This window comes from Rhinolophus sinicus, linkage group LG03 (genome assembly GCF_036562045.2).
Source record: "Rhinolophus sinicus isolate RSC01 linkage group LG03, ASM3656204v1, whole genome shotgun sequence".
NCBI classification, from domain to species: Eukaryota; Metazoa; Chordata; class Mammalia; order Chiroptera; family Rhinolophidae; genus Rhinolophus; species Rhinolophus sinicus.
This window is the reverse complement of record NC_133753.1, coordinates 36,549,209-36,576,525: the sequence shown is the minus strand read 5'-3', so window position 1 is coordinate 36,576,525 and position 27,317 is coordinate 36,549,209. Positions and strand designations below refer to the sequence as shown.

The 27,317-nt window shown below is 40.5% G+C and overlaps 1 protein-coding gene across 4 annotated transcripts in view; it reads right to left on the bottom strand.

Annotated features, from left to right (window-relative positions):
- Positions 1–355: 355 nt before the first annotated feature.
- Positions 356–27,317, bottom strand: part of SLC35F4 (solute carrier family 35 member F4) — a 243,541-nt gene continuing 216,579 nt past the window's right edge. For 3 of the 4 annotated variants that reach the window (XM_074327431.1, XM_019725797.2, XM_074327430.1), the window contains exons 2-8: positions 25,301–25,486; positions 20,538–20,835; positions 15,644–15,863; positions 7,058–7,183; positions 4,808–5,000; positions 2,879–2,968; positions 356–799 (exon numbers count right to left, since the gene is read on the bottom strand). In XM_074327431.1, the coding sequence (XP_074183532.1) occupies positions 558–799; positions 2,879–2,968; positions 4,808–5,000; positions 7,058–7,183; positions 15,644–15,863; positions 20,538–20,835; positions 25,301–25,486 (1,355 nt within the window). In that variant the 3' untranslated portion in view covers positions 356–557. The remainder of the gene's footprint in view (positions 800–2,878; positions 2,969–4,807; positions 5,001–7,057; positions 7,184–15,643; positions 15,864–20,537; positions 20,836–25,300; positions 25,487–27,317) is intronic. The other variant, XM_019725798.2, reaches the window with a different exon arrangement.

Below are 27,317 nucleotides of genomic sequence, written 5' to 3'. Positions count from 1 at the left end.
TCTGGACTATTCTAAGCTTGTTGAAAGTACAGATGGGGTCTTCCATATCTTCACATCTCATAGTTCCTAGTGTAGGTCTTGTATATAGAAAGTGCTCTGTTGATTAATTACTTTCCAGCTTTCAAATTTAAGGTTCTTGTTGGACTTAAATACATATATTTGTATAGTGTGTATCCTTTTCATGTGTTTTCTTCTTATGCAACTTTCTCTGATGGAATGAAAACAAATCTCAATTCCAGATGAGAAAAAGGTAATGACAAACTCGTAATTTAAAAGAATCGTATGTTTTCAGGAAAATTTGTACATTCTGGGGAAATAAATCCCTCCAAAACAGAAGGACTAGACCAAGGATGAGTATGTTTTAATAAAAAAATTTTTATTATGATTGTTTACACCAGTTCCTTGATAAGCATATAAATGTAAACTTTTATTGTTGGCATTATTTCACATATGACTTGTCCAAATTCAGAATTAATATGGTCAGGTGAGTGTACAGGGGGAAAATTTTATTATATTCACAGAATATACACATACGTGCATTCAAAACGCGTCCCCCTTCAAGCTAGTGGTATGGACACCGTCCCGTTGGCCCTGCTTCTGCTCCGCAGGTGTACGCTGGGATCCGTGATATCATCCATATGCTCCTCACTCTTCTTTTCCTTCAGGCTGTTGATGAATCTCAGGGTAATTTCATCCCACTCCTCCGGCAGTAGCATCAGCAGAAACCCAATGCAGATGATGATGGTGGCAGCCAGGCGGACGACATTGAATATCACCTCCTGCTTCAGGAGATCCACAGCTAAGTAAGAAATATCAGGTCAGTCACCACCTAGGACTGTTTCTAAGCTTCTTTGAAAAACAAAAATGACCAAGGTCAGTGCTACTTCTAAAGACTTCAAAAAGTCTCATTCTTTCAAGTGCATCTTTCCTTTCCTATGCCATTATCTATAGTGTTCCCTTCATTTGTTTTCCATTCCTGATCTCTAAATCTTACTTAGCCTTCGAGGCTTGTGTCATCTGATTTAATTACCCTGCAGTTTTCTTTAAGACTTTTCCTCTGTATCCCTTCACGCTTCTCTAGTTTCATGGGACCGTTGAAGATTTTTCAAACGCGTCAAGCTTGTTAATATCTAGGTCTTTGTACATGGTTCTTTAAAAAATTTTTAATTGAGATGAACTTCATATAATATACAATTAACCATTGTAAAGTGAATTTAGTGGCATTTAGTACATTCATCATGTTGTACAACCATCACCTCTATCTGAATCCAAAATATCTCCATCACTTTAAAATAAAAGCCCCCACCCATTAAGCAGTCCTCTATCCCCAACCCACCAATCTGCTGCTTGTTTCTATGGATTTACCTATTCTGGATATTTCGTATAAATGGAGTCACATTATATGTGACCTTTTGTGTCTGGCTTTTTTCACTTATGTTTTCGCGGTTCATCCAAATTGTAGCATGTATTTGTACTTTTTTTCCTTTTTATGGCTGAATAATATCCCATTGTATGTATCATAATTTGTTTATCCATTTACTTGTTGATGGGCATTTGGGTATTTCCACCTTTGGCCATTGCTAGTAGTGCTGCTATGAACATTCATGTACAATGATATTTTTGAGTCCCTGTTTTCAATTTTGGGGGGTTATGTACCTAGCTGGTCATAGATATGCTGCTCTTTTTGCATAGAATGCCCTTCCCACATCATCTCTACTTCATCCAGCTAAACCCTCCGTGAGGTCTCTCCCACTAGGTTTCTTGCGGGAAGCTTTCTTGGTGGCCCCTCCTGTATTCTCTCAGAGCATTCAGTACATACCTCTATCAGAGCAATTCTCTCTTTACATTGTATTAACTCAGTTCCTTTTGTCTCCCTCTCTATAGTACGTAAGCCCTGCAAGCAGGGACTGTGCCTTATTCAGAATCTATCACTCGTGTTATCACAGTTCCTGGCACAGACCAAGTGCTCAGAAATTCTTTATTCTATGGATGAATGCATAAACTTCATTGACAATTACACTCCTCTCCAATGTTCCTTTCCTCTGAATATCTTATAGTCTTTGGAGTCTGTCACATAATTCGACATTTAATAATAAATTACTTTGTAGAGTTCTAAGTTATTTCACGTATGTTGGTCCTGTTTTCCAAATTCAGGTGTAAGCTTTCCACAAACAATAATATCATTTTTTCCCTGTCTCTTCTACAGTCCTGATCACACATAGTAAGTGTTCAATAAACATTTGCTGATTGTCCTAAGGCAAAGAAAGATGGCTACCCAAGGCTTGGAATCACAGATTTTTAAAGTTAGAAGGACTGTACAGTCATCCAGATAACCCACTTCCATTACTTGTTTTACTGACAGTTTTCACTAGAAAGCTTATCCTAGAATAATATCTTCTCTTGTCCCTGAAGTAAATCAAATTGCTTTTTCCTATATCTGTTCCAGAGGCCATCTGCTCTGCCCCCAAGAGAAGCTTCTGCAGCTCCCCATGGACAGTCTAACGAGGAGCCAACACCCCGTACATTTCCTACACTTTCATTAGTGACGTTTACTTGAGAGTCCTATGCTGGGATGCCTTTTGTTTCCATAGGACTGCCTCTAAAAATACCACAAAATTAGCTTGTCAGGGAGATTACATGAAACCCAAATGATACATTTGGCATTTAATTCTAAAAGCACAACCAAGTAAAAACAGTGTTTGTAATTGCAAATTTTAAATCTGCTGCATAGTTATTCTGCTGTCTGCCACCTTCATGATGTTTAAAAACATCTTCCCAGGCAAGGGACATAATTCACCATTGCTCAAGGAAACAACACAAGGCGTAAAACAAACATGAACAGGAGACTTACTGTGCATCTGTCAAATCGTACCAGTACCTGCATTTCCAGGAACACTGAGCACCGTCCCAATGGAGATTAGGATGGGGTATGTCAGCACCACACCGACATTCACTAGGATGTTGAAAACTGTAACATGAAGGAGGATGAACAGGATAAAGGGGAATGGATATGTCGGGTGCTTTCCTTCTTAGCATAACAAAATCAACGTCTGTGCTAAACATGCCTTCTAAACTGTCTGTACCTTTGGTCAATTAATCCTCTAATTTTGGAGATGGATGTGTGCGTATCTAACCTGCAGTAGTCTTACTCTTTTTTCTTCCTCTGGCACCCTGGCTGCCTGATCTCTTGCCAGTTGGCTGGCAAAGGGGGTATGGAGCAGATGCAAAGAGGTGAAATACTCATTTCACTGTGCTGTGACACGACAGCCAGTGGAGTGTGGAGACCATGCTGCCTGGGGGAGAACCAGCATCCCACTAGCACCGTGGCACCCAGCCTGAGCAGGCTTGCTCAGGAGTGTGTATTAGACGTGCCAAGGGACAGACGTCGGAGGAGGGTTACTTTGCAGCAAGCCAGAGATCATGCATACACAGCTGGGGCCAGAGTCAGTGAAACTTTGGTTATGAGGCTTCCCAGTTAGGTTGGTTTGGGCCAGGAAATTATCTAGGCACTTTCATTAGGATGCCTGGTCTTATGGAAACACTACTGTTGATTTCTACTTAGCGGAGGTTATGACAGGTCATAACCACTTATTTCTGGCCTTCAAAAGCAGAATTCAAAGGACCAACACTTTGTGTTTGATTCTTTTCTTGAAGTGTCTCCTGTCTTGCTTAAGATCTCCTCTTAGGGGCCTGCGCCAGAGTAGAAAAAGATGACCCAATGCATATAGGGAAGAAAATAAGGCCATTTTTGCTCCTCAGAATTGCAGTGCTGCTTCAGATTAGGTTTCAGACTATGTCACACTGATAAAGAAAGTCAACTGAGGGGTGGCAGATGTCTTTCAGGTCAAGTCTTGTGGGTAAGGGCGGAGTGGGCAGAGGGGGCTATCCTTAGGTGATATGAGGAAAGAGAAACAGAATGAAAATGATTTGATTCTGAGTAGAGACACTGAGTCATTGGTTGGTGACAGTTCAACTGCTTGGTGAGAGAAGAATGGCTTTGTTATTTTTCAAGCTCCTCTCCTCTGAAGTGACAGCGGCAGCGCAGCTTGAAAGTGGGAGCCTCCTGGTTACTCAGGGGAAGGAGACAGCCTCGGAGTTATAGGGAGTTACAGGAAGAGAGGATATCAAAAAGAGTTCAGGTGACTTTTTCTTGGTCATCAATTAAGCAGCCTACTGAGCTGAGCCCCAAGCCCAGTTCTGCCTTCTTCTTTTGCTTCTTGAGGGCTTTCTATCTCAAACTCATTCTCTATACACAGCCAGAGTGGGCTGTTTAAAGTGCAGATATGAGTCTGTCACCTCCCTGCTGAGAGATTAAGTGGCTTTTAAAAGTAACCTCCCTGAATGTGGCTTTCTAGGCATCTTTCACGACCTGCTTCTCTCCCAAATGTCATCTCTTTTCTTCCTCCCCATTCCTCCTGCCCTCAGTGTTCCAGCCACTTTGAATTCCTTGAATGAGTGTTCGACTCTCATTGTCTCATTCTCTCCCTCTGCCCGACACACCGTAACACAGTAACATCATGAGTACATCATGAAGAATGGACAGGGCTGCTTGAAGCTCAGTGTGATCAGAGTGGCCTGGACCTCCAGCTCACACTCTAACTGACAGGAGACACACTAGTCAGCGAGCTCTGATCTAATCAAGCAATAGCCTGCAAAGAACGTCTAAACATTCAGTAACATTAGCCAACAGTAGGTAAATTTGGGAAATGGAGGACAGAGGTACACAAGGGAATAATCTGATAATTAAATTATCCAAGGAAGGGTCAAGAGAAATCAGGAATGGAAAGATACCACTGGGGTCACTTACCCAGCCACAGCCCTGCCATCCCGCAGAGACAGCCCCACGGCAGAGCTGCAAAGGAGGCCCACTGCTCCACCTTGGTGAAATACAGGATGACCGGGGTGAAGGAGATGAAGATTAAATTGAAGACACCCAACGTGGAGACAAAGTGTGCCGCTTCACCAAAGTTGGCACTTCCGAGAAACATCTTAAACAAAACCTGAAATAGGAAAAAGAAAAGAAAGAAAAGCTTTAAGCCACCCAGTAAGAGACTTTGCTGTATCAGAAAGGTGAGTTCTACTCATCCACACAGTGAACTTACTAGCCCAGAGTCTATCCTCCATATCTTCTTACCTTGCCATCTGCATGGCATCTAATGGGTTGTTGAAATAAGGATGCCTTATAGCCTTCAGATGAAACAGCAAATGCCGTAAAATGAATTCCTTATGGTGTTGAAAACTGCTATGGTACTGTACACTGGGTTAAGTGGCCACCATCAGTGGTGGGTATAGGGCGAGTGATAAATAAAAAGAGAGAGGCCCAGGAGAAACCTAGACTGAGACACCATCAATTCCTCCCTCCAAGCATGGAATTCATGGCACTATTTCAACACATACTGAAAATCTGATTGGATGGAGAGAGCCTGTCGTTATGTGGTTGAGAGAGATAATAATTTACAAGCACTTTTCTCTCAGAGCCTTAAATACTTTGACACATACTGTGTTTATTCTCCAGATTAAGAAAAAAAAAATTCCCTAGATTATAAATCTGTGCACAGAGAAAGATCACAAGGAGATGTGAATGGCTAACCCAAAGTCACACATCAGGCTGGGGAGGAGACAGGACTCTAGTCGATAGTTCTTGGCTTTCTAACCCCTCCGCTTCCTATATTAATCCTGAAACAATGGGGAATGGAGCAGGTCTTTTCTACGGTGCACATATGATTTTGTGCGTGTCAGCAAATATTACCACTCCCAGAATGAATCCATCTGTAACATGGTCAGGAGAATCCTTTCTAGGAGAGCCATCCTGGTCACACAGCAATTCCAGGTATTGCTTTTAATTTCAACCGAACTTCTTTCTTCCTTTTGAGAGACTTAATAAAAAAAACTTGATCACATGCTAGTCTTTGGTCATATCAGACATCTCAGTGGCATCTCAGTTGGGGGCAGGTTAGACACTAATGGCAACTGAGTGAACACTTGTCAAGCTTGTCACACAGAATCAGTGGGCCAGGAAATGTCAATATGGAAATAGACTCTATGTCCTCTGAACAGCAGCGCTAGTGAATAATCAGAGCAGGCATCCAGGAGAGATGCAAAGGGCATTTTCTGCCTTTCAGAGACCATTTTCTCATTCAAACACCAAGAGAGATGAAAGTGGAACAATCCTTTAGCTATATCCAGAAAATTGGCTCTGAAAAGTGGAGCTTTGAGGAAGAACCTTTTAGATCTGCTCTCTTAGTCCTTGCTTCTGAAGTTAGAGGCAAGGACTCTGAATAGAATTTTCACTGATGACAGGTAGCTCCAGGGAAGAAAGACTGGTGAGTAGGTAGTGCAGACCCAGAGTATCCATCAGAGACGAAAAGAGGCTGTTCATTTTGCTACTAACATGAGCTTCTGTGACTCATGTTCCTACGTGTAACCTCTCAAATGACAACTTATTATTTTTAATACCTCAATTGGAGTTAAAATAATGACCACAGATAGTTCAAATAAAGAAACATGAAGAGAGGAGAGGTCTTTCTCCGCCCCTGCTATAACTGGTTGATGTTAGGGGCGGGGGAGGGCCATGGAGCAAGGGCTTTGAAGTTGGCCAGTCCAAGTTTAAATCTTGGCTCTAGCACTTCCTGATTGTATGACTTTGGGCAAGTTACTTAATCTTTCAACACCTCAGTTTCCTCATCTGTCATTAAAAAAATATTAACATACCAAAACAATATCTGTTGACTAGAATGCAAAGAAATAAAAGAAAAAATAATGCCTCCATATCCTAGAGCAAACATTTGAAAATTTCATGAAAGTTGCTAAATGCTTCTTCAAATCTAATTACCTCTTTGAAATTGGGGTTCAGTGCCTATGTCTCATAAAGGTGCATTAACACAGGTGAAATTCTCTGGCAAGTGTCCACCATATAGTAAGCACTCAATAAATGGCACTTATTATTAAACCATCTTTATTTTTTTCTAGCCAAGATTTTCCTTCGTCCTTCCTTACTTTATTACTTAAGTCTAAGCTAAAAATGACAATGTACTACATAAGAAAGTGCACAACGTACCTTATATAATGCAGACGTGGAGGCTGAGCCCACTGCAAATGCCACACCTATGATGGAGTCAGCATGGAAATTATCTGCATACGCCATCATGACGATGCCCGTAATTGCCATTATTGCAGCAACTATCTGTCAAATAGAATGCAAAGAAATAAAAAAGAAAAATTGATACCCCCATATTCTTGAGCAAGCCATTGAAGACTTCCTGAAAGTTGCTAGATTCTTCCTCAAACCCAATTACCTCTTGTACATCTCTGTTCAATTGCAGGAAGGGTCAGTATTAACAAGAAATCAGTATGCTCATGAGACATCTAGGCAGAGAATATAAAAGTTGCTCACATGCTAATTAAGTGCTAAAAATTTAATTATTTAGCTCAACTTTCTAGAGATTTTTACCCGTATTGGTGAAATAAATTTAATAGGAAGTTACTTCTAAGCATTTTCATCCAATTGTTTTTTCTTCAAACAATTTAGCATACATTTTAATCAGCTCCTTGTATCAATGTGTGTTTCTGAAGACCTCCACATAACCAGGATTTGATTAGAGAGACATAATAGTGATGCAGCTAAGAAGCAAAATTTAGGCCAAGGGAGGGAAAAAAAAAAGAAAGTGAGTAATCTCTTATAAAGAGCAAGCTTGTACTGTCACTTGGAATGTCAAATGGAGGCAGTTCTTCCTTTTGTTTATATGCAAATTAAACCACAGAAAGGTAATTCTATTTAATTCTTCTGGAGCATTAACTGCATAAAGTGAAATGTTCATAATTTGGCTGAAATCATAATGGTTTACTATAAATTAATATGACACTTGTTATATTCAGAACAGGAGTCCACTCCTTTAATGAAATACTGGTTTGCAGCTGTTTCTTTAATTGTCTTGAAGTGGTTCTGCTGGAGAACATTTCAAAGCTACAGTACACAGTAAAATAACAACCCTGGAATAGGTAACAATATGTCATTTTCTTGTGAAATAGTCTCATCAACTTTAAAATCAAGACACAACTTGGTGTGAAATTTAAACATATGTGGTGATAAATTTTAAGCTTCAGTTCTGAGTATTCTCAAGTAAATCAGTTCCTTAGTAGATAGCTTTTTCACATGTGATTTTTTTTAAACATTTTTGGCCCTTAGTGAATTATTTATTACAACAAAATGTAGATCTTTAACATATCACCGTAGACTTGCTCTAGGCCAGTGCAAAGTATCGCAGTGATGACACATATCATTTAGATGTTGCTAAAGCAATTCTTTTGTTAATGACCACCAAAAGCAAATGCACAGTTGGTTTCAGAGCCCGCTCCATACTGAAGTGTCCTTTATGAAAAACAGCAGGCGTGCTTCAGAACAGATGCTGACATGTCAGCAGTGAAATACTGTCTTCATAAAGTGTTATCCGGGAGGCTTCTTGATGGGAGGGGTTTCTCGTGCTGAGTGAATATCGTGTTCTCTGAAGCTGCCAGGCATGTGTTCTAATGAGACTATGCCTCAAACTATAGGGAATAGAATTTAATACACACACCATGAGGTATCAAGGAAAATTTCCAAACAAGAATAGTCTCATAAATAAACATGGTGAGGGGGTTATCTAGACCTGGAAATTCTGTGAGGGCTATCATTTTCTTTGATTTGGGGATATATAGTTCAGGCAGGGATTTGCAACAATTCTTTGAGCAGTCTGATTTCAGAGAATGAAAAGGCACATTAGACACTGACATTTCCTGATTTGTTTTCATGTTTAAATAACGTCCATGGCTTAAAGTATTCGGGTGCACAGGTCGATTTTCCTTATAGGACTGAACTTGTAGGTAATAAGTTTGAATTAATATTTGTTTTCTTTTGGCCAAGCATCAGTTGTACTTTCTAGGTCAAATAAACAAGACAGGGTTAACACGGTGTTAATCCTACTGCACTTTAATATGATGTGCTTTTCATATTTAAAATTATTGAAAGTATTCTATAATATTTAATTCTGGGTTTAGGGAATTATGAAAACAAACAAAAAAGCGAAAAACAAAATCACTGTCTGGAAAGTGATGAATATCTAATACTATTATCCCAAGAATCTGACCACAGTTGGAAACTCTTTCTTTTCTGAGTCAGCCATTAGTAAAAATATATATGTCTAGTATTTCTATTATACGTTTTATGAAGATAGGAATTAGATATGGACAAAGATTACATAATTTTGCAGCAATTCAAAGTTATAACCATGGTGAGACTCTTTAAAATCTCCATTACATTTTATATTCAAGTGCTTGTGAAAATATTAGCTTAGACCACTTAAATTGACATATAAATTACAGCAGTGTCTCTTTCAATTGCTTTCATGGAAAGAAGCATTTTTCACTTTAGGGGGCCAGACAACGCTGTTAGTTAAGTTCTCAAAGCATGAAAATCTGAATATTTGAGATGTTAGAAAAATTCATCTCTACGGTATGAACAGTAATTTATAGGTTATATAGGTTTCCTGTGGGGAAAGATAAGTTAAATTATTTTCCACATTTTTATTTAAATTTCACAACTATAAATTCTCTATCACCATCTTTTAAGAAATTTTCAATACGTATGTTTCTTACCTACACAGTTGAAACTAAGGGGAGGGATCTCAGCTAATCTAGAAAATGCAGGGAAAGGTTGGGTGGAAGGCCTCGTGGAGCGGTCATTTGGATGGTCCCAGAGTGAGTGGCACTGCTTGGCACCACTGGTTAACTGCAAAGCAAATATTCCTCAAATTTGCAGAGAACAAACAACCCAAGCACAGAGCTGAGTCACATGCATTTTCAGAATTCATCAGTCATTAAGGATTAATAGCCTGTGTTCCTCAACAGAAAAACATAAAATGGCTCTTCTCAGGCTCAGGATACTGGAAACGTGCCTGCAGGAAGCCAGGGCCTTAAATATTGTGTCAGCGGTGCTCCTATGTGCACATCCACACGGTGAAACCACAGAAGTGCTTCTGAGTGCCTTAGCATCCCATGAGAGACTCCTGTGCTGAAAATGTACCATCTCGTTGTGCCACCTGCGTGGCCTCGGGAAAACATGGCTCTCCTCACAACCTATTCCAGTTCCAGCCCCATCACCAACCAGAGGTATCTAAATAAGACAGAAAACCTACCACGACCATTACCTGAATCTGTTTTTGGGGAAAATGTTAGTAACCACAGTGACCATAAAACTGACAATGTTTAAACCTCTCCGTCCTCTCACATCATGCTGAGCCCGTTATCCCAGCATGCCACTGGAATGACAGGAGACAGCTACCTTCCTCTAACAGTCTCTGCATCAACTTTCTGGGCCAACCAGAGCGATCACGAGGCCATTCGTGTCTGTTCCTAAAGCCCAAAGAGGGCCATAAACGTAAACATTTGGTGGTCTCACTGTGCTATATACCGTACCACCTGTGACCCTGCATGAAAGCTAGGCTTCTTTTACCTCTCAAAGAGCTAGTGTGTACAGATAAAGGCTAGGAAAGCATCTTGCTTTTCGCTGTTTTTGTCTTCTTATGTCTTCATTTTTTTCCCCTCTTTTGGCTCAGGCCCTCAAAAATCACCAGAGTCCGGCCTTTTTCTTTCCATGAGGGTTTCCAGCCTCGTCACATTCACCGTGTTTTCCACTGACAAATAGTTTCCAGAATTACTATTCTCATAGCAATATCAGCTCTTCTAGGGTTCAAGATACTGAGATGAACCTTTAATTGCTTCTCTTTCTCTTTGTAACCCTAATATCTTTCCTTAATTTGCCTTGCGGTGAACCCTGTTTCTGCAGGTGGGTGGAGCACGCAGGAGCTTCACTGACTCACAAGGACCCTTGAATCCCAAGCCTGCCGTAGCCTCTATTGTGGAGGGTCTCAAAGCTACGCTGCCAGCCAGGCTGTACTCACGTTCAAGACTAAAGGTCAGCCAGCAGCTGAAGGTGGGACACACATTCATGGCTTGACCAATGAGACCTGCACAGATGACCATCCTTGTTCTCTCTGAGTATATTTAGAGCCTGTTTTCAAGGAACCATGGCTATACAGAATTCTTAAATTTATCCACGTGTTACATTTAAGGTTCCATGAAGATGAACCATGTGTTTACCTCAGATCCAAAGAACTTGGGCAGGAATTGAAGTGAGAGAAATGAAAGAGGTGGGCAGTGTATAACTGTCCAGATACTGTGCAAGGGTGAGGGGGAGGAGGGTCAGTCCTTAGGATGGGTCAGACACAAGGGGTTCAGAGCCTCAAACCAAGATTCCCACTTCCCCACCCCTGGCCACACATATACAACAAATTTTCTATGAATAAAATCCAACTGAAAATGATCTCAATGGGAGATCAAGATGAAAAGGAGGAAAAGAAATGCCAGAAGGAAAGACTAAAGTGTGTGTGTGTGTGTGTGTGTGTGTGTGTGTGTGTGTGTGTGTGTGTGGTGCGGGATAGAGTGTACCTATTGATGGCTCCTTGTTGAAGGGGTTATGGATTCCTCATGGACATAAAACTGGAGCCATTACAACTCAGCATTCTCCCCTGGTACTCATAAATCATTCTCCTGCCAAGGGGGGGATGAAAGGGCTGAGTCTCACTATGCACCCTCTGCTGCCTCTTCCAGGAACCATCAAGTTTGCGGAGAGAGGATTCTGCTCTGTACCTGAATGAACAGTTACTGCATAAATGTCAACCAAAGGCGAGATGGAAACGAGAGGTTTTCTTGAATCTCATCTAAATGTGTAATATTGGCACAAATCAGTAGCAGCTCAGCTTCAGTGTCCTGATTTAGAGTGCTCTGGAGCCCAATTTGAATTCAGAGAAGTGCAGTTTAAGCCATGAAAAATTCACGTTAACTGACACACTCCAGTCAGTTCTTGGTAGATATAGCAAAGTCTCCAAAAGCGCCACAATTTGGGAAGTTAACTGCATAGGGAGACAATTATAACTAGAAAATATATGGGTGCCAAGCTGAAGGGACATGAATTCATCTCCTAAATCTGCTAAGAAAAATGGGGTCTGCTGAACCATTTACCGCCTACCAATTTTCTTCATATGTTCAAGGAAATTTAAAAAAGGAAAGAAAGTTTCAATAAATAATATAAAAAATGAAGGGGAGACAAGACCTTAAAGGAAGGTTTTCACTTTCTAGTCCAACATTTACTTTTCATTGGCGGGAAATAGACAGCAGTGACAGAGAAGAAAACCCCCAACCATTAGCTCATTTTCTTTGAGGAAAAACTTTTTAAAAAGTGGTTTCTCTGCTTCTCATGAATTTAAGAACTCTAGCTACACAGATAAGGTCTTGGAGATGGGAAAACACCCATCTTCAAAGCTGCAAGAACTGGATTATCACTTAAACAAACATTTTTGCAATTAAAAAAAAAATCTTTTAAAAAAGTTTACTAATTTCCATGGGATAATCATTTATCAACTATAAGCAACTACTCATGAAAGAAGTTTCTAACACACCAAAGTTTACCGGCGAATTGATTGAAATGATTTCATAATAGAAAAATAAGTGTGTAACAGATTACCTTTCCACCGTAATTCAATCAACATTCAGAGGAAACAAAATAATAAGTTATTCAGAATACAAAATTAGTTTTTATGTGAGCAGTGCTAATTTTGGCCAACCAGTGCTCCAGATAAATTCATATTTACTGATATTATAACTTAAGGCATGAAAAATAGAAGTAGGGAAGGAAGTATATTTGTTTTAAATGTGATCATTCTTGAGGTTAAACATACGAGAATTATAATCCAAACTAGGTCTTTTTCTAAACTACTAAAGCCTTAGAATGAGCCGCAAATATTAATTTTAATTTGATGACTGAAAGCAACCCTTTAATTTTTTTTTTTTTTTTTAAGAGTAGTCCAAGTCAGGTGGCAGATACAGGCTGTTCTTTAGAGTATTTATGGATGTAGCCAATAAGAGCTGCATTTATATTGTCAGTATTCTGTTTGCCCTCCTTTAATTTCTCCAATGACCTAATTATACATGTTTTCAATATGTGTCAGGAGGAAAAGAATTGCTGATACTGTCAAAAGGCAAAATGCTGAATACATTTTGGTGCTTCTCATATTCCATGGCCTGATTATGGGCATCGTTAAAACTACACCTGGGCAGGTTTCTGAAACATGGCATTCGACACTTCCTAATGTTTTATAATGAGAAGTAAAGTACTTCCTGTCGTTTAAAAAGAAAAGCATGCCTGACATTAATACTTACTATTTTGCTATCTATGATGTCTTACTTTATGTATATACTTACAACAATTACTATTGGCTACTTAATATTTTTTCTATCAAGTCTTATTACTTACAGATACTGTATTAATTTCCTGAGGCTACTGTAACAAATTACCACAAACTTGGTGACTAGAAATAACGACAACTTATTCTCTCACAGTTCTGGAGGCCAGAAGTTTAAATCCAGTACAGCCGTGCTCCCAACAGCAGCTCTAGGAGAGAACACTTTCCTTGCCTCGGACAGGTTCTGGTGGCTGCCCCATTTTCCTGGGCTTGTGGCCACATCAACTCCAATCTCTGTCTCTGTGGACACATTGCCTCCTCCTCTTCTGTGTGTCTCTCTTACAAAGATAGTTGGTATTGGATTTAGGGGCCACCCAGATAATCCAAGATGGTCTCTTCTTTGCAAGATCCTTACGTTAAGAATGTCTGCAAAGACCATTTTTCCAAATAAGGCCACATTCATAGGTTCTGGGGATTAGGACAAGGACACCTTAGTGGGGGCCCCCATTCGACCCACTGCAGGTGCCAATTTAAAAATGGCAATGGTTTGTAGAAATCTGCCTCTAGGCAGATTTCTTATATTTCTGTGATTTCAATATAAGTTATATAGCTAAGTTTTTGTTTTCCTTAAAAGACCTCCAATAAACATTGAACCTCTTTCGGTATGATCTCTCGCATCAGTAAGTTAAATGCATTCATTCAGTCTAATGCAATCGGTTTTCTCAGCGGTAAATCTAATAGTGAATATATTGGTTTCCTTTTTGTATTCAGATGCCACTGAAAAAGCAGAAAAGCCTTATGTCTCTTTCCCCCCCCTTCTCACAACGTCCTCCAAATTCTCATGAGTGATCCATGATGGTGGTAGATAGAAAAGAGAAAGATCTCATAAGCATGAGTTTATTCACTATGTCCTCAAATATCTATTGAGTCCCTACTTTTCCCCCTGAATTATTCTAGGTGTTAGAGGCAGAGCTAGATGCATGGGCATATGACCTATACAGATACATAGGGCCCCTATCCTTGGGGTAATGCTCTGCTATTGCCATCTTGAAATTATTAATAATTTTTCTATCAGGAAGCCCTGCATTTTCATTTTGCACTGGCCCCCACATGTTATGTAGTCCATCCTGAATGGATCACTGAACTCTACAGGGAAGGTCCCTGTTCTCAGGCACTTGTCAGGGCACCTGATGGTGGAGAGCCAGCACCAGCACTCCACGTATAAAAAAAAATGATGCTAAACCCATTGGGTGTCAAATCTAAGATTAGCTAGTGCAGAGAGTGGTACCACATCTGGGTATATTCTAATAGTATCATGGACCGATTTAGAGTTTCTCATCTTGTCTTCTACCATAACTATCTACTTCTTGTTCATGTCAAGCTTTAGTCTTGAATTTTTGAGCAGCCTCTCCTAAGATGCAACCAGAATTTGCTATTTAAAAAAAAATAAGGTTAATGGTTATCATAAACTCTCTATTATAGACATTAATTTCAGCATTTAGGGAAGAAAGGACCCTGTAATCATTCCAACAAGAGCAATATTTTGATAGCAAAACAAATTTCAAATCCAATCTTGGATATCTCTTTCAGAGAACAATAATTATGTGATGTTTATCTTCTGAGAAAAGGCTATTCATTTAGACCTCCTTCTAAAGAATTATTTTCTGAGTATTTTCATCTCATTATATAAATGAGATCTGGCTCCTTAAATTTGCATGACTTTCAATCCAGCTAACATAGAACAAACACAGACATTTAAAAAAATTATTTCTGAAAGGAGTAAACTCAGAACTGAAGTAGTTGGTGTTAGTTTAATGCAATTCAATTAATTTGTATCCAAAACTACAAGCTATTGCTTTAAGTTCCATTTCCAGATTAGTCACATAGACATATAGCCACTTTTAACAACACTGTACCATTACCAGTGACTTTAATTACTATTTAGTAATCTTATCTACTTACACTAATATTAATTAAATCCATCTCTGGGGGGAAAACATGAGGGAGTTGTCTTAACATATGTTGATTGAAAAAAATCAAATCAGAATTGTTACTGTGGCTAGTTTTCTCAGACCCTTCTTTCCTGAGGACAGAAGGAGTTGATTACACTGTTAATTCTAAATAAGTACTTCTTTTCCCTGTCTGTTTTGGTGCCTCCTGTTGGAAGCTGCCCACTGCTCAGAGGAAATCTCTTTATCCTTTCATGAGGTTGTAATTGCCTGGGCATCCTTATAAACCTTCAAATTCCGACTTGTGCTTAGAACCAATGGGAACGTTTTACAGACACTTCATGACACAAAACAGCTCTCCTGATGCCAAGGAGTCATGATTAAGGGCCGCCTCACGCATTGAATCAAGTGTGCTATTACCCTCACTCCCATGAACCTGTCTTTCAGCACGATCCATGACAGCAAGAAGACAAACGCTTTGTTACAACAGAACAGAGCAGACACATCCGTGGCTGTCAGCTTCTTTAAAGCCAGTAAATACAGGTAGTTAGTCAAAGTCCATAGAATAGAAAAGGGAGCAGTTCTTTTAAGAAAGAGCTTCAACGTCAGACCATCTTCCCCAAAAATCCGACTGCATTCCCTAGGAAAGAAAAAGAGGTGAAGAGTCAGGTACTATTTGTGACACATCTCGTGTTGCCTAACTCTCGACAGCCATTCTCAGGCAAGAGCACAAACACTCAAGACTCATCAGTCATCTGTAGAACATACCAAACCCAGTCCTGCCATCTACAGACCACAAAGGGTTCCATGGAAAAGAGCCCACATCCGCCCGGCACAGAGTTAGCCTAGGCCTCTCCTAACCCACATATGCTCTCAACATGACTGGGGCAGACATTCTGCTGTTGCTGAACATTCTCAGCGACGCTGGAAAAATACAGAAACAAGTGTTTGCTGGAATTACTAGTTGTTAAAAGAGAAGGTTTTTTCCCAGTGGGCTAATGCAGCAGCATCAGTATGATGCTACTGTTTGAAAAGGCTACAGACAACTTGCGGCTTCACATATCATGTAAAGCCACTCACAGCTTGAGAGGTTACTATTCCTAAGGCACTAAGTCTCTTTCTAATATATTTGCCCAGTTAGATGAATTTCTTTTTTCTCTAGCATTTTAAGGCAGAAAAAAACAAAACAAAGAAAGCTTCTGTCATAACCTCAAAATAGTAAAAAATAAAGTAAAATAAAATAAAAACAAAACTCAACAAAATATAACTTTGTTATATACACACATTTGGCCCCTTTGGAGGAATTATCTGAATTCATTGTGTAAAAATAGTCACTTTGGTTAAATCATTCATTTGTTTGATTTCTGACTAAATTGATTATTTAGCCCAAAGGGCCATTTTAAACAAAATGTTCAAGCTAGTGATATGGATAGACAACAAAGGAAGTGATAGAGTAGCTGCTTATTTCACCATAAACTAAAAATAAGCTTGCCACTGGGAGAATTCAGCTTTATTTTTTTCACTCAGTTGTTCATAAACGTGTAACCACCTACTGGGCAACTATACAACGAGCCAGGCCCTGTATTTTCAAGAGCAGTATAAAAATCTTGTTCAAACCAACAAGTTCTAATAATGTTTACACATCTATAACGAAATCCATTTACATGGCTCTAGATCGTACTAGCACTGGCTTCTCTTCCAGCTTTTCCTGAAAAGAAATAATTGTGCCTCAAAATATTGCAAACCAAAGTCATCTCCAGCCAATGTTTGCGTGCCATGCCTGACGCCCCTTTACGCCCCAGGAGGACCACAGGGAGAAGGAAATGACACAATGGTGAGTCTCTAAGCATAGGGGGATGGCCTTCAATAGCATCCCATGGTAAACACTGTGCCCAAGCAGCCTAGAATGCTGGGAGTTACAGGCCAGCCATTCCAGGACGGTTAAAAATGCAACGCGCGCACACTGAAACCGTGTAGTCGTTCACTTTCACGTGGGAGACAACCAAAGAGAAGGATTTTTCGAAAATGAAAATGTGATTTCCCAAAGGTAAATTTTAACTGGAAAGAGACAGAACTTTAGTGAAGGGACCAAATCACGTAGGCACAAAGCCTTAGTAAAGGAAACAGAAATTACATGTGTTCACACACACAGGACAATAGATGGCCTCTCCCAAACCCTATAGCCATAAAGATACTTGGAATCAGAGCCACACACAGAACAAGCAGCAGTGTTCACAGAACATCCTGGGCACAGGTTTCATATTCTGTACTTTCAAAGGGATCTGCTGCATGAAAGTCTGCCAGCGAGGGCCGGAGTTGACAGTTGTGGGTTTATCCTGACATCTACAACTACTAAATGCCTTTTAAAATACACATTTATGAAAGACTGTAACAAACCCATTTCTGATTAAAGAATTTCTTATCACCGGCCCTAGCCAGGCAGTGATGGTTGTTCTTCCCCGGAGTACACCATCATGGTGGGTTGAGTGTTCTCAAGCAAACACTTGGTATGCATGCAAGTGAACGATCTGACCCCCCAGGGAAGACCAGTAGCAGCAGATGGACAGGGAGAGCCCCCCAGGCAAAGCACTGCTGAGAGGGAGAGCGCCCCCCACTCTCCCCGCAGAGACTGTACTTTTCTCCTGGCTAGCCCTGTCCTCCAGGCATTGCCTACCTCATTGTTCCCCTTTTTTTTCCTTCTCTCACTGTCAACTTTCTCACCATTTATCGCTGCTGTTGCAAGAATTAAAAATGCTCTCCATTCAAATGCCAGGTCACCTGTGTAGAACCTTATGCTACTTAAGTATTAAACTGCTAAGAAATGCAAAATTTCCAAAAAAAGAATAGATTTCTATGGAGAAGCAAATAACAGTGGGTCTCTTCTTGGGATGATGAGATCAGGATTTCTAGACCAGAGTCAGCATTGACAGGTGGCAAAACTTGGACTGAAGTTTAGAAGTTGGGAGACACCAATAATTTAATTATGCTCACCATCATTATAGCAGCTACTGGTTATTCAGCTATTTCTGGATGTCGGATGACATTGTAAGCACATTTCATAGGTACCTGACATAGACAAATATATCTTTGGCTCTAGTTTCACGCTTTCTAGAGATTTTTTTTCCTTAAGAAAACACCCCTATTCAAACTGTGGCATATAATATTTTTCTTCTTAAATTTCAAATTCACCTGAGGCAATTGAATTCTCTTCATAGTATATAAATGGAAGGATCAAAGTATCAAAAACTACTTCCAAATGGACAATTGTTACCATCTAGATTTAATACTTTATGAAAAATTCTTTTGATGTTAGTGATAAGAACTGGAAATGCTTTCATATCATTCAAGAGAAAAGGAGAAACTAGTCAGAGGGTCTGACGCTGTGGGACAAATTCTGTTTCTAGTCTGATACACTAACTCCGTTTTCCCATTGTTCTGCCCTCAGAGCTTTGGGGAGTGCCTTCTTGGCAGAAGGTGTTAATGAGTCTACAGGGAACAAAAAGATCAGGGATCTCAGAATCTTCTGGTACTAAGTACTTCTCCTATGGAGGAGGCCCTGGAGAACAGTCCCTTCAAAGACAATGTTTTCTGTTTGACAATCAAAGCTCTTCGATTCGGTTTTAGACATGGTCAACTTCACTCTACTGGCACTAACAGTTGGAGGTGTCCCAAATCACAGATTTTGCTAAATTCAGTGTCAGTCCATCATGGGAGATGAGGTAAAGATGAAGCTTATTTCCAAAACATTTCTGTCAGCAGCCGCCTCTTGTAAATGAGTTGTCTTAAATAAAACCGACTTGGCTTGCTCTGACGTGCTCTGAGGTACTACTTCCCATATTAAACTTTCATTGTTCGTATCAACCTGTGTATCTAAACCATAGGAGAATTCCAGCAGAGCCCTCCTGCCATGGGTAATGCACGTATTTTCAAAGAGGGAGAATTTTAGTCTGATCATCATGTCCCCTGCAATTGTTTATTAAATGCTATTATTAAAAAAGAACTTACACCCCAAGATCATGTCTATGTCAATGGGAATCAAATTCCAAGTATCTTTGACAATCACAAACAAGTAGAAGGCTTTTTTTTTCCCCTCAAAACCAGAAAATATTAAAAAAAATTTTTTTCTTTAATTAGAATTGAACTTTCATGGACACACGTGGAAAATCCACTCAGTGTGACTTTAATATTCCCAGGCACTTCCAAGCTGGTGATAGAAAACGGAAATTGAAGACACAGCCTCCACAGTTTATGAAGCTTTTTAGAATAGTCTTATAATGCACCAATTATAGCAGTCATTCCTTCTTTCATTAGGCACAGGGGCAAGACAGAAAGTTTCTTTGGGCTCCCACAAGACAAATTGATTGTTCGGCCAAGGAACAATAAGCTAGTGTGGAGAACTGTTTCTCTCCCACTGCCATCCAGTGAGGTCCCGACTAGTGTTTTTTCTTGGTGATCAGAGCTACTGTCTTGGAAGTTATTCTTTAACACTGGGCTGTTCCTTTCCAAGAAGCTGTCCGTTAGCAAAGGAACTTTGACCCAAACGCAGCTTTGGCTTTCCTTGAGTGCTGTGCAGGGCTGGTGGACATTGGCCTGCCAGTTTCCAGGGCTCTCCAAGATGGGGCTGCAGAAGCCAGGTTTAGCACCGAGCAACCACTAGAACCATGGTACTACCAAGTTCATGGCTGGAAAACCAACAGACAAGCGCCCCTGTTCTCCTAGCCAACAAAGAACGGCATCTTTCAATCTACTCCAGGGCCATGTATGAAATGAGGTCATTTCATCTGCTTAGGCAGCATAGTGTCCAGAACACAGAGCAAATATTTTTCAATTAATCTTGTTAATACAGCTTTTTTTCTTTTTCTTTTCTTCTGGGCTTGAGACACTAGGTGTTCGTTTAAAACATGACTCTCAGAGATAAATAGATCTCAGTTGAAATCTGGGTTCCATTATTTATAAGTGCGTGGCCTTGGACAAGTCATTTAACCTTGCTAAACCTGTTTGCATTAGTGTTAAAATGGCGAGCATAGCACCACTGTAAAAGGCAGGTATTACCACCAGTGACGAGTACATAAGGTAAGATATACAAAAGCATCAGCACAGTGCCTGGCATGTTGCAGACCCTCAGCGATTTTTTTTTTTTTTTTAGGGGGAATGATTCTGTTTCCTGGAGGTCATGTATTCATTACCAAACTCAGATCCTGTCTCTCCACACGCCCCAAGTCAATTCAGCTTACATTCCAAGAGATACAATTATGCATATTTCCATGGAATTCTCTTAAAACATCTCCTATTGTCCATTTAACATAAAACTTACCTGAATTTTTTCATTGGGGATTGCTTTTCTTGAGCAGTGGCCAGATGACCAGAATAATAGACTGGGAAAAACATAATGTTCCAGTTTGTTGAAAACCACGTCATGAAAAATGGACAGTAGAAGTTCTTATAAGTAATTTTTACAATCTGTGTTGTTCCAACCCAAGATGATGACACTGACAAGACGATCAAGAGTCCCCAGACAGCCTTCAGAACCACGGATGTGCAGGAGAGGCAGCGAGCCTTGATTCGGTTTTCTTGGCTGCTGTTCTCAGGATGAGTCTGTGTTCCATCATCTCCTGTAAACAGGAACGGGAAACAGATGTGTGGGAATCACGTCATAAAGCAGCAATCAAAGAGGCAGACAGTAGAATCACCAGTGGTTTTATTTTCGACCTTCATTTGAAGAGACTGATAACTCTGGCTCATTTTCTCTCCAGAATCTCTGCTCTGTAAGGTACAGTATGTATCTGGACCTCCATCCAGGCCCTGACGGTGTTCATGAACTAGCTGTGTGCTGTGCTGTTCTGCAGTGTACTCTACCCACTTCCTTGTAAGAGCTTTACACATTTCAGCCCCAAAGACTTTGGCCTTGGCCACAGGACCTGCTTTGTTTAATCAAATGTGAGCAAATGTGCGTATGCCACCTCCCAGTAGAGCTTCAAGAGGCATCACAAGGTCTCACCAGCTCTCTTGCACTTCCTCTCTGTCACTAGATGGAAAATCCCCAGTAGGAGCTGCTCTTTTAGTCTATGTGGAAGAATGAGCAGAACCAGCCGAAGCATCTCTACATCTGCTGACATGAAAAGTGAGCGAGAAATAAGCATTTGCTGTTATATTCCACTGAGGGTTTTATTTTATTTTGTTTTGTTTTCTTTCTTTCTTTTTTTTTTTAACTGCAGCAACGATGACTTTTAAATTGAAAAGCATTGTGTCCCAAGAACAGAGTAGTCCTGACTACACAAAGTCATTTCCCACCTCAGGACAAATTACCATGTAGTTCTGGGAGCACAGTGAGTTCTACTTTGTATTTTTACATGGACTAAAAATATTTAGTAGTATTTTTTTTTTTTACACTAAAATAGTCAGAGCTCTCTGAAAGTGACAATCCTGAAGGCCTTCTCCTCTGATAGGGAACACAAGTTCAACACAATGAATTAATGTGCCTGTCAGGAAGTTAAGTGGGAGCAGAGGGCCCCCTGTATCCCTGTGCTCCCTGAGATCCTGGATGGTCAAATCCTGGGGGAAGGGAGGCAGAACTGTCTGCAAGTTTCTCTTTTGTGACTTCAGGCATCTCCCTTAAGCACAAGGTTTATTCTGGGGGTGAAGAAAGTGGTGCAGCCTGCAGATTGCAAGTGGCAGTAGATGCGTTTCTCATGCTATCTCTCCAGCGCCTGCTGGCTGTCCTGCTGAATGTGTTCCTACTGCTTAAGGAGCCAGGCATGAGTGCCCCACGGGAGTAAAAACTTTCACCCAGCTAAGGCTTTCTGATGTAATTATTTGGGGGGAGGGGAGCAAGCCTGGAAAGTGAATTCTTCATTGGGAATATAAACCAAGTAAGGATGAACACAGCAATTACTGTATAATTTCCAGGCCTTACAAATAATACTGAACGCTCAGGGCCTAGGCCTCCAGAGGATGGAAACTGGTGCTCTTTTATCCATTTACTCAACCAAATCCTGTGGAGACTACCAGGAGCTAGTCAGTCAGTTGGGTCCCAGGGGTTCAAAGAGTTGAGTTCATGGCCTAGTAGAAAGCCAGAAAACACATCCAATAGTGTCATAAGAGCCAAGTATGGCAGATACAAGGCGTACAGAGGCAGAGGAGAAGCACTTGTTAAGGGGTGGAATAGGACATGATCAGGAGAAACTTCCATGATGCAGTGATGTTGAGGTGACTCTGGAAATATGAGTTAGCCAATTCCCCTGACTGTAGAGACAATACTTGCTCTTGAAAACAGTTCTGCAAATTCCCTGTATGATCATGTGGCTTATGCAGAGAGTAGAGGGAGGGTTAAACCCTAAAATGAATCAGAGGGTAGAATAAGGCTTTTGTGTTGGGAGGCTGGGAAGGAAACACAAACCTCCCCACATAAGTAGGTATTATTTTCTTATTCTCATTTTATAGATGAAAAAAACTGAGACTTGGTTTAAGGTTATCTAAGGATGAACCCAAGTGAGTATGACCTCAGGGTCCAACCTTTTTATTCTGAATACTCACTGTGTCTAGCATTGAGGTGTGAATGCTCTGTTCAAGCCCTAGAAGTTTCAGAAATGGTTTGGAGAAAGTTCTCTTTCCTGGCGGGAATGGCAGTGTTGCAGTCTTGCGGTTTCAGAGAAGTGACACTTAAGAGAAAAGTGTACTCTACTATACTTCAGATCTCATTATTCTCAGGGACTATCTCACAAAGGAGAAATGATTTTACACAGTGTAGGTATCACTTTGAGCTGGTATCTGCCTTCACTGTCACCTGTCTTGAAGATTGCTTCTGGACTACCACCATACCATGGGTAGCACTTTTGATGACATCAATAGTCACCTACATCCTCCAATAGTGTTGGCCTATTGTTCTAATAACTCGATTTAATTATTGCCAATTCTGTAATTTTTACCATCTATAGGTACCATAGAGAGATTAGGTCTCCAGAGCTCTTTTATTTTTCTATTTTAAATATAATTTTCAAAAATAGTATTGCTTAGATTTATAGTTTTTATATAGTATATCATTAAAATTGATTTACTAGAAACTCTCCATCCATTTGTAGGAACTTTGTTGGAGTCACACACATTGATGGTAGAGGCTACTGGAATTTGGAATCATGTCCTAGCCCTGCCATTGTATGGCCCTGAGGACGTGTGTCATTCCAGTCTTAGCTTCTTTATCTGTCAAACAGCAATAGTATCGATCTCACAGGATTCATTTTGAGTTTAAGTACTGTAACATTCATGAAAGCCTTGTGAGCTGCTCTTCAGATTCTTCTCCTTTTATTTTCTTTGTGGTGCCCTGGAATATCCCCAAGTGCCTTCTGAATTAGCACAGAAAGAGTAAATTATGTCCCATGTGATCTTTAATAGTATAGTTTTTGAAATTTATAATCTGTATATGATAAATAGGGCAAGTCTTTATTAACCAGTATGTTTAATTAACTGAAACATTCTATTCTGCAGATAACTGGAATAATAGGAATATTACTGCAACATATTAAAGCCAATTAAAACTTTCTGAAGATCTAAGATGTCATTTTCTTTACTTTTTAAAAAGAATTTTAGCCTTGGGGCTCATACCATTTAAAAATACTGCCATTTGTTGAAAAATATCTTTTTTCATATGAATAAAACCTCTTCTCAAATTAGTAGGACCCTAGCAGAGGCTTTCAGGTTTCCTCTATACCTCTGTTTACCCCTCATCTCTAACTGTGTCCCCTGAATTGCCATTTCTCTTCTCTTTTTTTTTTTTAAAGCCAGTTTTATTAAACTTCTGTTTTTGTTTGTTTTTTGTTTGTTTGTTTGTTTGTTTGGGTTTTTTTACTACCCACTTTTTTTTTTTTTTTTTTGGATGGAGTATTTTGCTGTTGTTATTGTTTTGAAGGATACAAGAGATTTTAATATGTTGCTGGCCAAGCTGAAGGAACAAATGGAGAAGGAGAGAATGAAAATGCAGGTGAAAGAGATGGGGAGGAGGTGATCATGGTACAGGAAAAGGAGTTAGCAGTGTGGCAAAGGGGAAGTGTGGTCATATGACGAGAGGAAGTGAGCATGGACTCGGTGCTTGAGAGCATTCTCTGGGGAAGGCAATAAGATGTCCATTATCAAAAAGTAACGGCATTGGACAGCAGCCTACTGGACCCAGCTGCCTTTAGAAATGCTAAATTTGTTGGGACACTCATGGATATAGTTATGAGATTTATCTAGCAATTCTAGTGACCCAAGTAACCCAGAGGTTGCTGAGTGGTCAGACAGATGAGGGGAAAGGCTAAAGGTCTTGACTGATCAGTAAATGCTGATTAGAAGGCAAGTGAAGTGTCCTGAAGGAGGTGTAAAATTGGGAAAACCTGAAGGGCTCCAAGGACTGGTAGTCCTGATGAGGACAAGGGCGGAGTCTGATTTTACTGGTGTTTTTATTCTTTTCAAAATGAGCACAGTGTGTTATTATTGAACCCCAGGACCAAGATGAAAGATTATGGCTTTTGATACCTTGAAGAGGATGAGAAAATCTTTATAAGTTACCTTATGAACATCATTAGATGCCATTGTTTAACCACATGGTAACCCTTCAACGATATGTTTTGGTATTCTCGGCTACACCACACACCCCTCACAGATTGTACAAATATGCTCCTTGACTTATGATGGGGTTACGTCCTGATAAACCCATCATGAGTTGAAAATATTGTAAGTCTAAAATGTGTTTAATACTGCACTGTAGGGTATGGGTTGTTTGCCCGTGGCTGCATGGGAGCTGTGGTGGCTGCTGCTGTCCAGCGTTAGGAGAGAGTATCATACCACGTATCACTAGCCCAGAAGAAGGTCCAAATTTAAAATTCGAAGTATGGTTTCTCCTGAATGCGCATTGCTTTCACACCATTGTAAAAGTAAGAAAATCCTAAGTCGAACCAGTGTAAGTCGGGGACCATCTGTCTCTGTACATTTCTAAATCTTCCCCTAAGAGTTCATGTAGTACCTCTGCATTCTGTGCCTGTGGTGAAATATTTCATGGAGGGTTAGAAGATTGCCGGGATGGATGAGAGGAGGCCACCAGCATACCTGATCTGTTCTGCCTTTCCACTCTGTGTCCACAAACTCCAGATGATCCTCGGCTCTGAAGTTCAAGAATGGGCGCAGAAGAGTCTTCGGTGATAGAGAGAGGGGACAGCTGTCTACTGACGCCACTGTGTGAACTGGGGCAGTTCGCTCCTGGTTTACATCGAGTAACCGATGCTCTGGAGGTACCTGGGAAGAAAGAGTTCACACCAGTGTGAGAACTTCCTGGAGGAAAAACTGGAAATAGATTTTAAGTGCCTCGGCAGTAAAATGTACGGCTGCCACAACCAGAGTCCATATGGACCATTCATTGAGCACATTTCTAATTTTATAAAAGGGGCTCCTGAAAAGAAAATGCTAGGTTGGCAAGGTCTGTGTCTCTAAGATAAAGGGTCTTTTTAGATAAATTCAATAACTAGAAATGAACATTAGAATACGGTGTTTGCATTGATAACATATGTGCTAAGTTAGAACAGCTAACACTAAGAGTTTGCCTCAAGGAAAGCAAAGTGTAATGTTATGCTTGCTTCCTCCCCTTCCTTCCCAAGGCTGACTGTGGGATACCTAACTGGTAAGACCGCCAGCAGTGTCACCTGTCATATCCACTGTGCACTTTCCATCAGATTGATCACTGAAATCCAACTTCAGTCTGTCTCCTCAGTCACCTCCTTCCTCTCCTGCTTCATCTTCCACGAACCCTCAACCCGGTCTCAGCTTCATGGGCCTACAACAAATGCACTCACACAGGGCGCCGTGCTCAGAAGGAACCCCAATCCCCTCCACATACATACACACATCCCAGGGTGGGTTTTCTGTAGTTGCCATCTGGAAATTCTTAATATTTTTATCTCCTAAACTGTTCTTTATAAGTGGCTTTTGATGGGATAATGGGGCACATACAGGGACTTGGAGCCTCAGTTCATGCATGGCCTTGTCTCCTGCTGTCTCCCTACATCCTGGGGTGGGTTTTCACTTTTGTCCCTGCCTACCAATCTCACCGGATTCTGGGCACTGGCGTGGAAAGCGTTGGGGTATCAGGGTGGGACTGCCAGCGTCTGTGGGGGCCTGCCCTGACCCAGCAAGTAAGTATCCCCATCTCTAAGGGAGTAGACATTAAATAGCAAATAACAAAACACCATGGCATGGGGATAGATAGATAGATAGATAGATAGATAGATAGATAGATAGATAGATAGATAGGATAAGAAGGGAAAAGTAATTTTTCTGCTTTTTGACCAAGAGGCCCTACATTTTCATTTTGCACTGGGACTTGAGTGTCCTGCCCGAACCTAAATACTCCATTCCAGTGAAGCTGCTTCTGGCTGTGTTCTGATGCCTTACTTTCAGTGCTGACAGCTTTTAGGCCTTTGGTGTTCCGTTCCTCCACCTGGGACACTGAATCAACACAAATCCTTGAACACTAGATCAAGTCCTGATTGGTTCCTGCAGTCTTTGCTGTTACACATACTTGTACGCATCTGTACTTTCTTTGAACGTGTACTGTCTGAGCTCATTTGGACCGCAGTCATGCACTAGCTGCCCCGATACTTAATTTTCTCATGTGTGAATGCTTGACTCTCTGTTTTTGTAAGCTGCCGATGTCAGAGACTGTTCTCTCTCGCTCTCTGTTTAAATAAACTTCTAAGTTTGGAACAATTTTATATTTACAGAAAAGTTAAAAAGATAGTTCAGAGAGTTCCCACATTCTCTTCATCCAGTTTCCTCTAATGTTAACATTTTATATACCCCTGGTACATTTGTCAAAATTAAGAGATTAACTTTGGCAATTACTATTAACCACACTTCAAACTTCATTTGGATTTCACTAGTGTTGTCACTAATGGCCTTTTTGTTGTCACTAATGACCCTTTTCAATTCCAGGATCCCATCCAGGATGCCACATTACATTTAGCCATCATGTCTCCTTAGCCGCCTATGACAGTGTTTCAATCTTTCCTTGTTTTTCATGACCTTGACAGTTTTGAGAAGTACTGTTGAAGTGTTTTGTAGAATCTTCCTC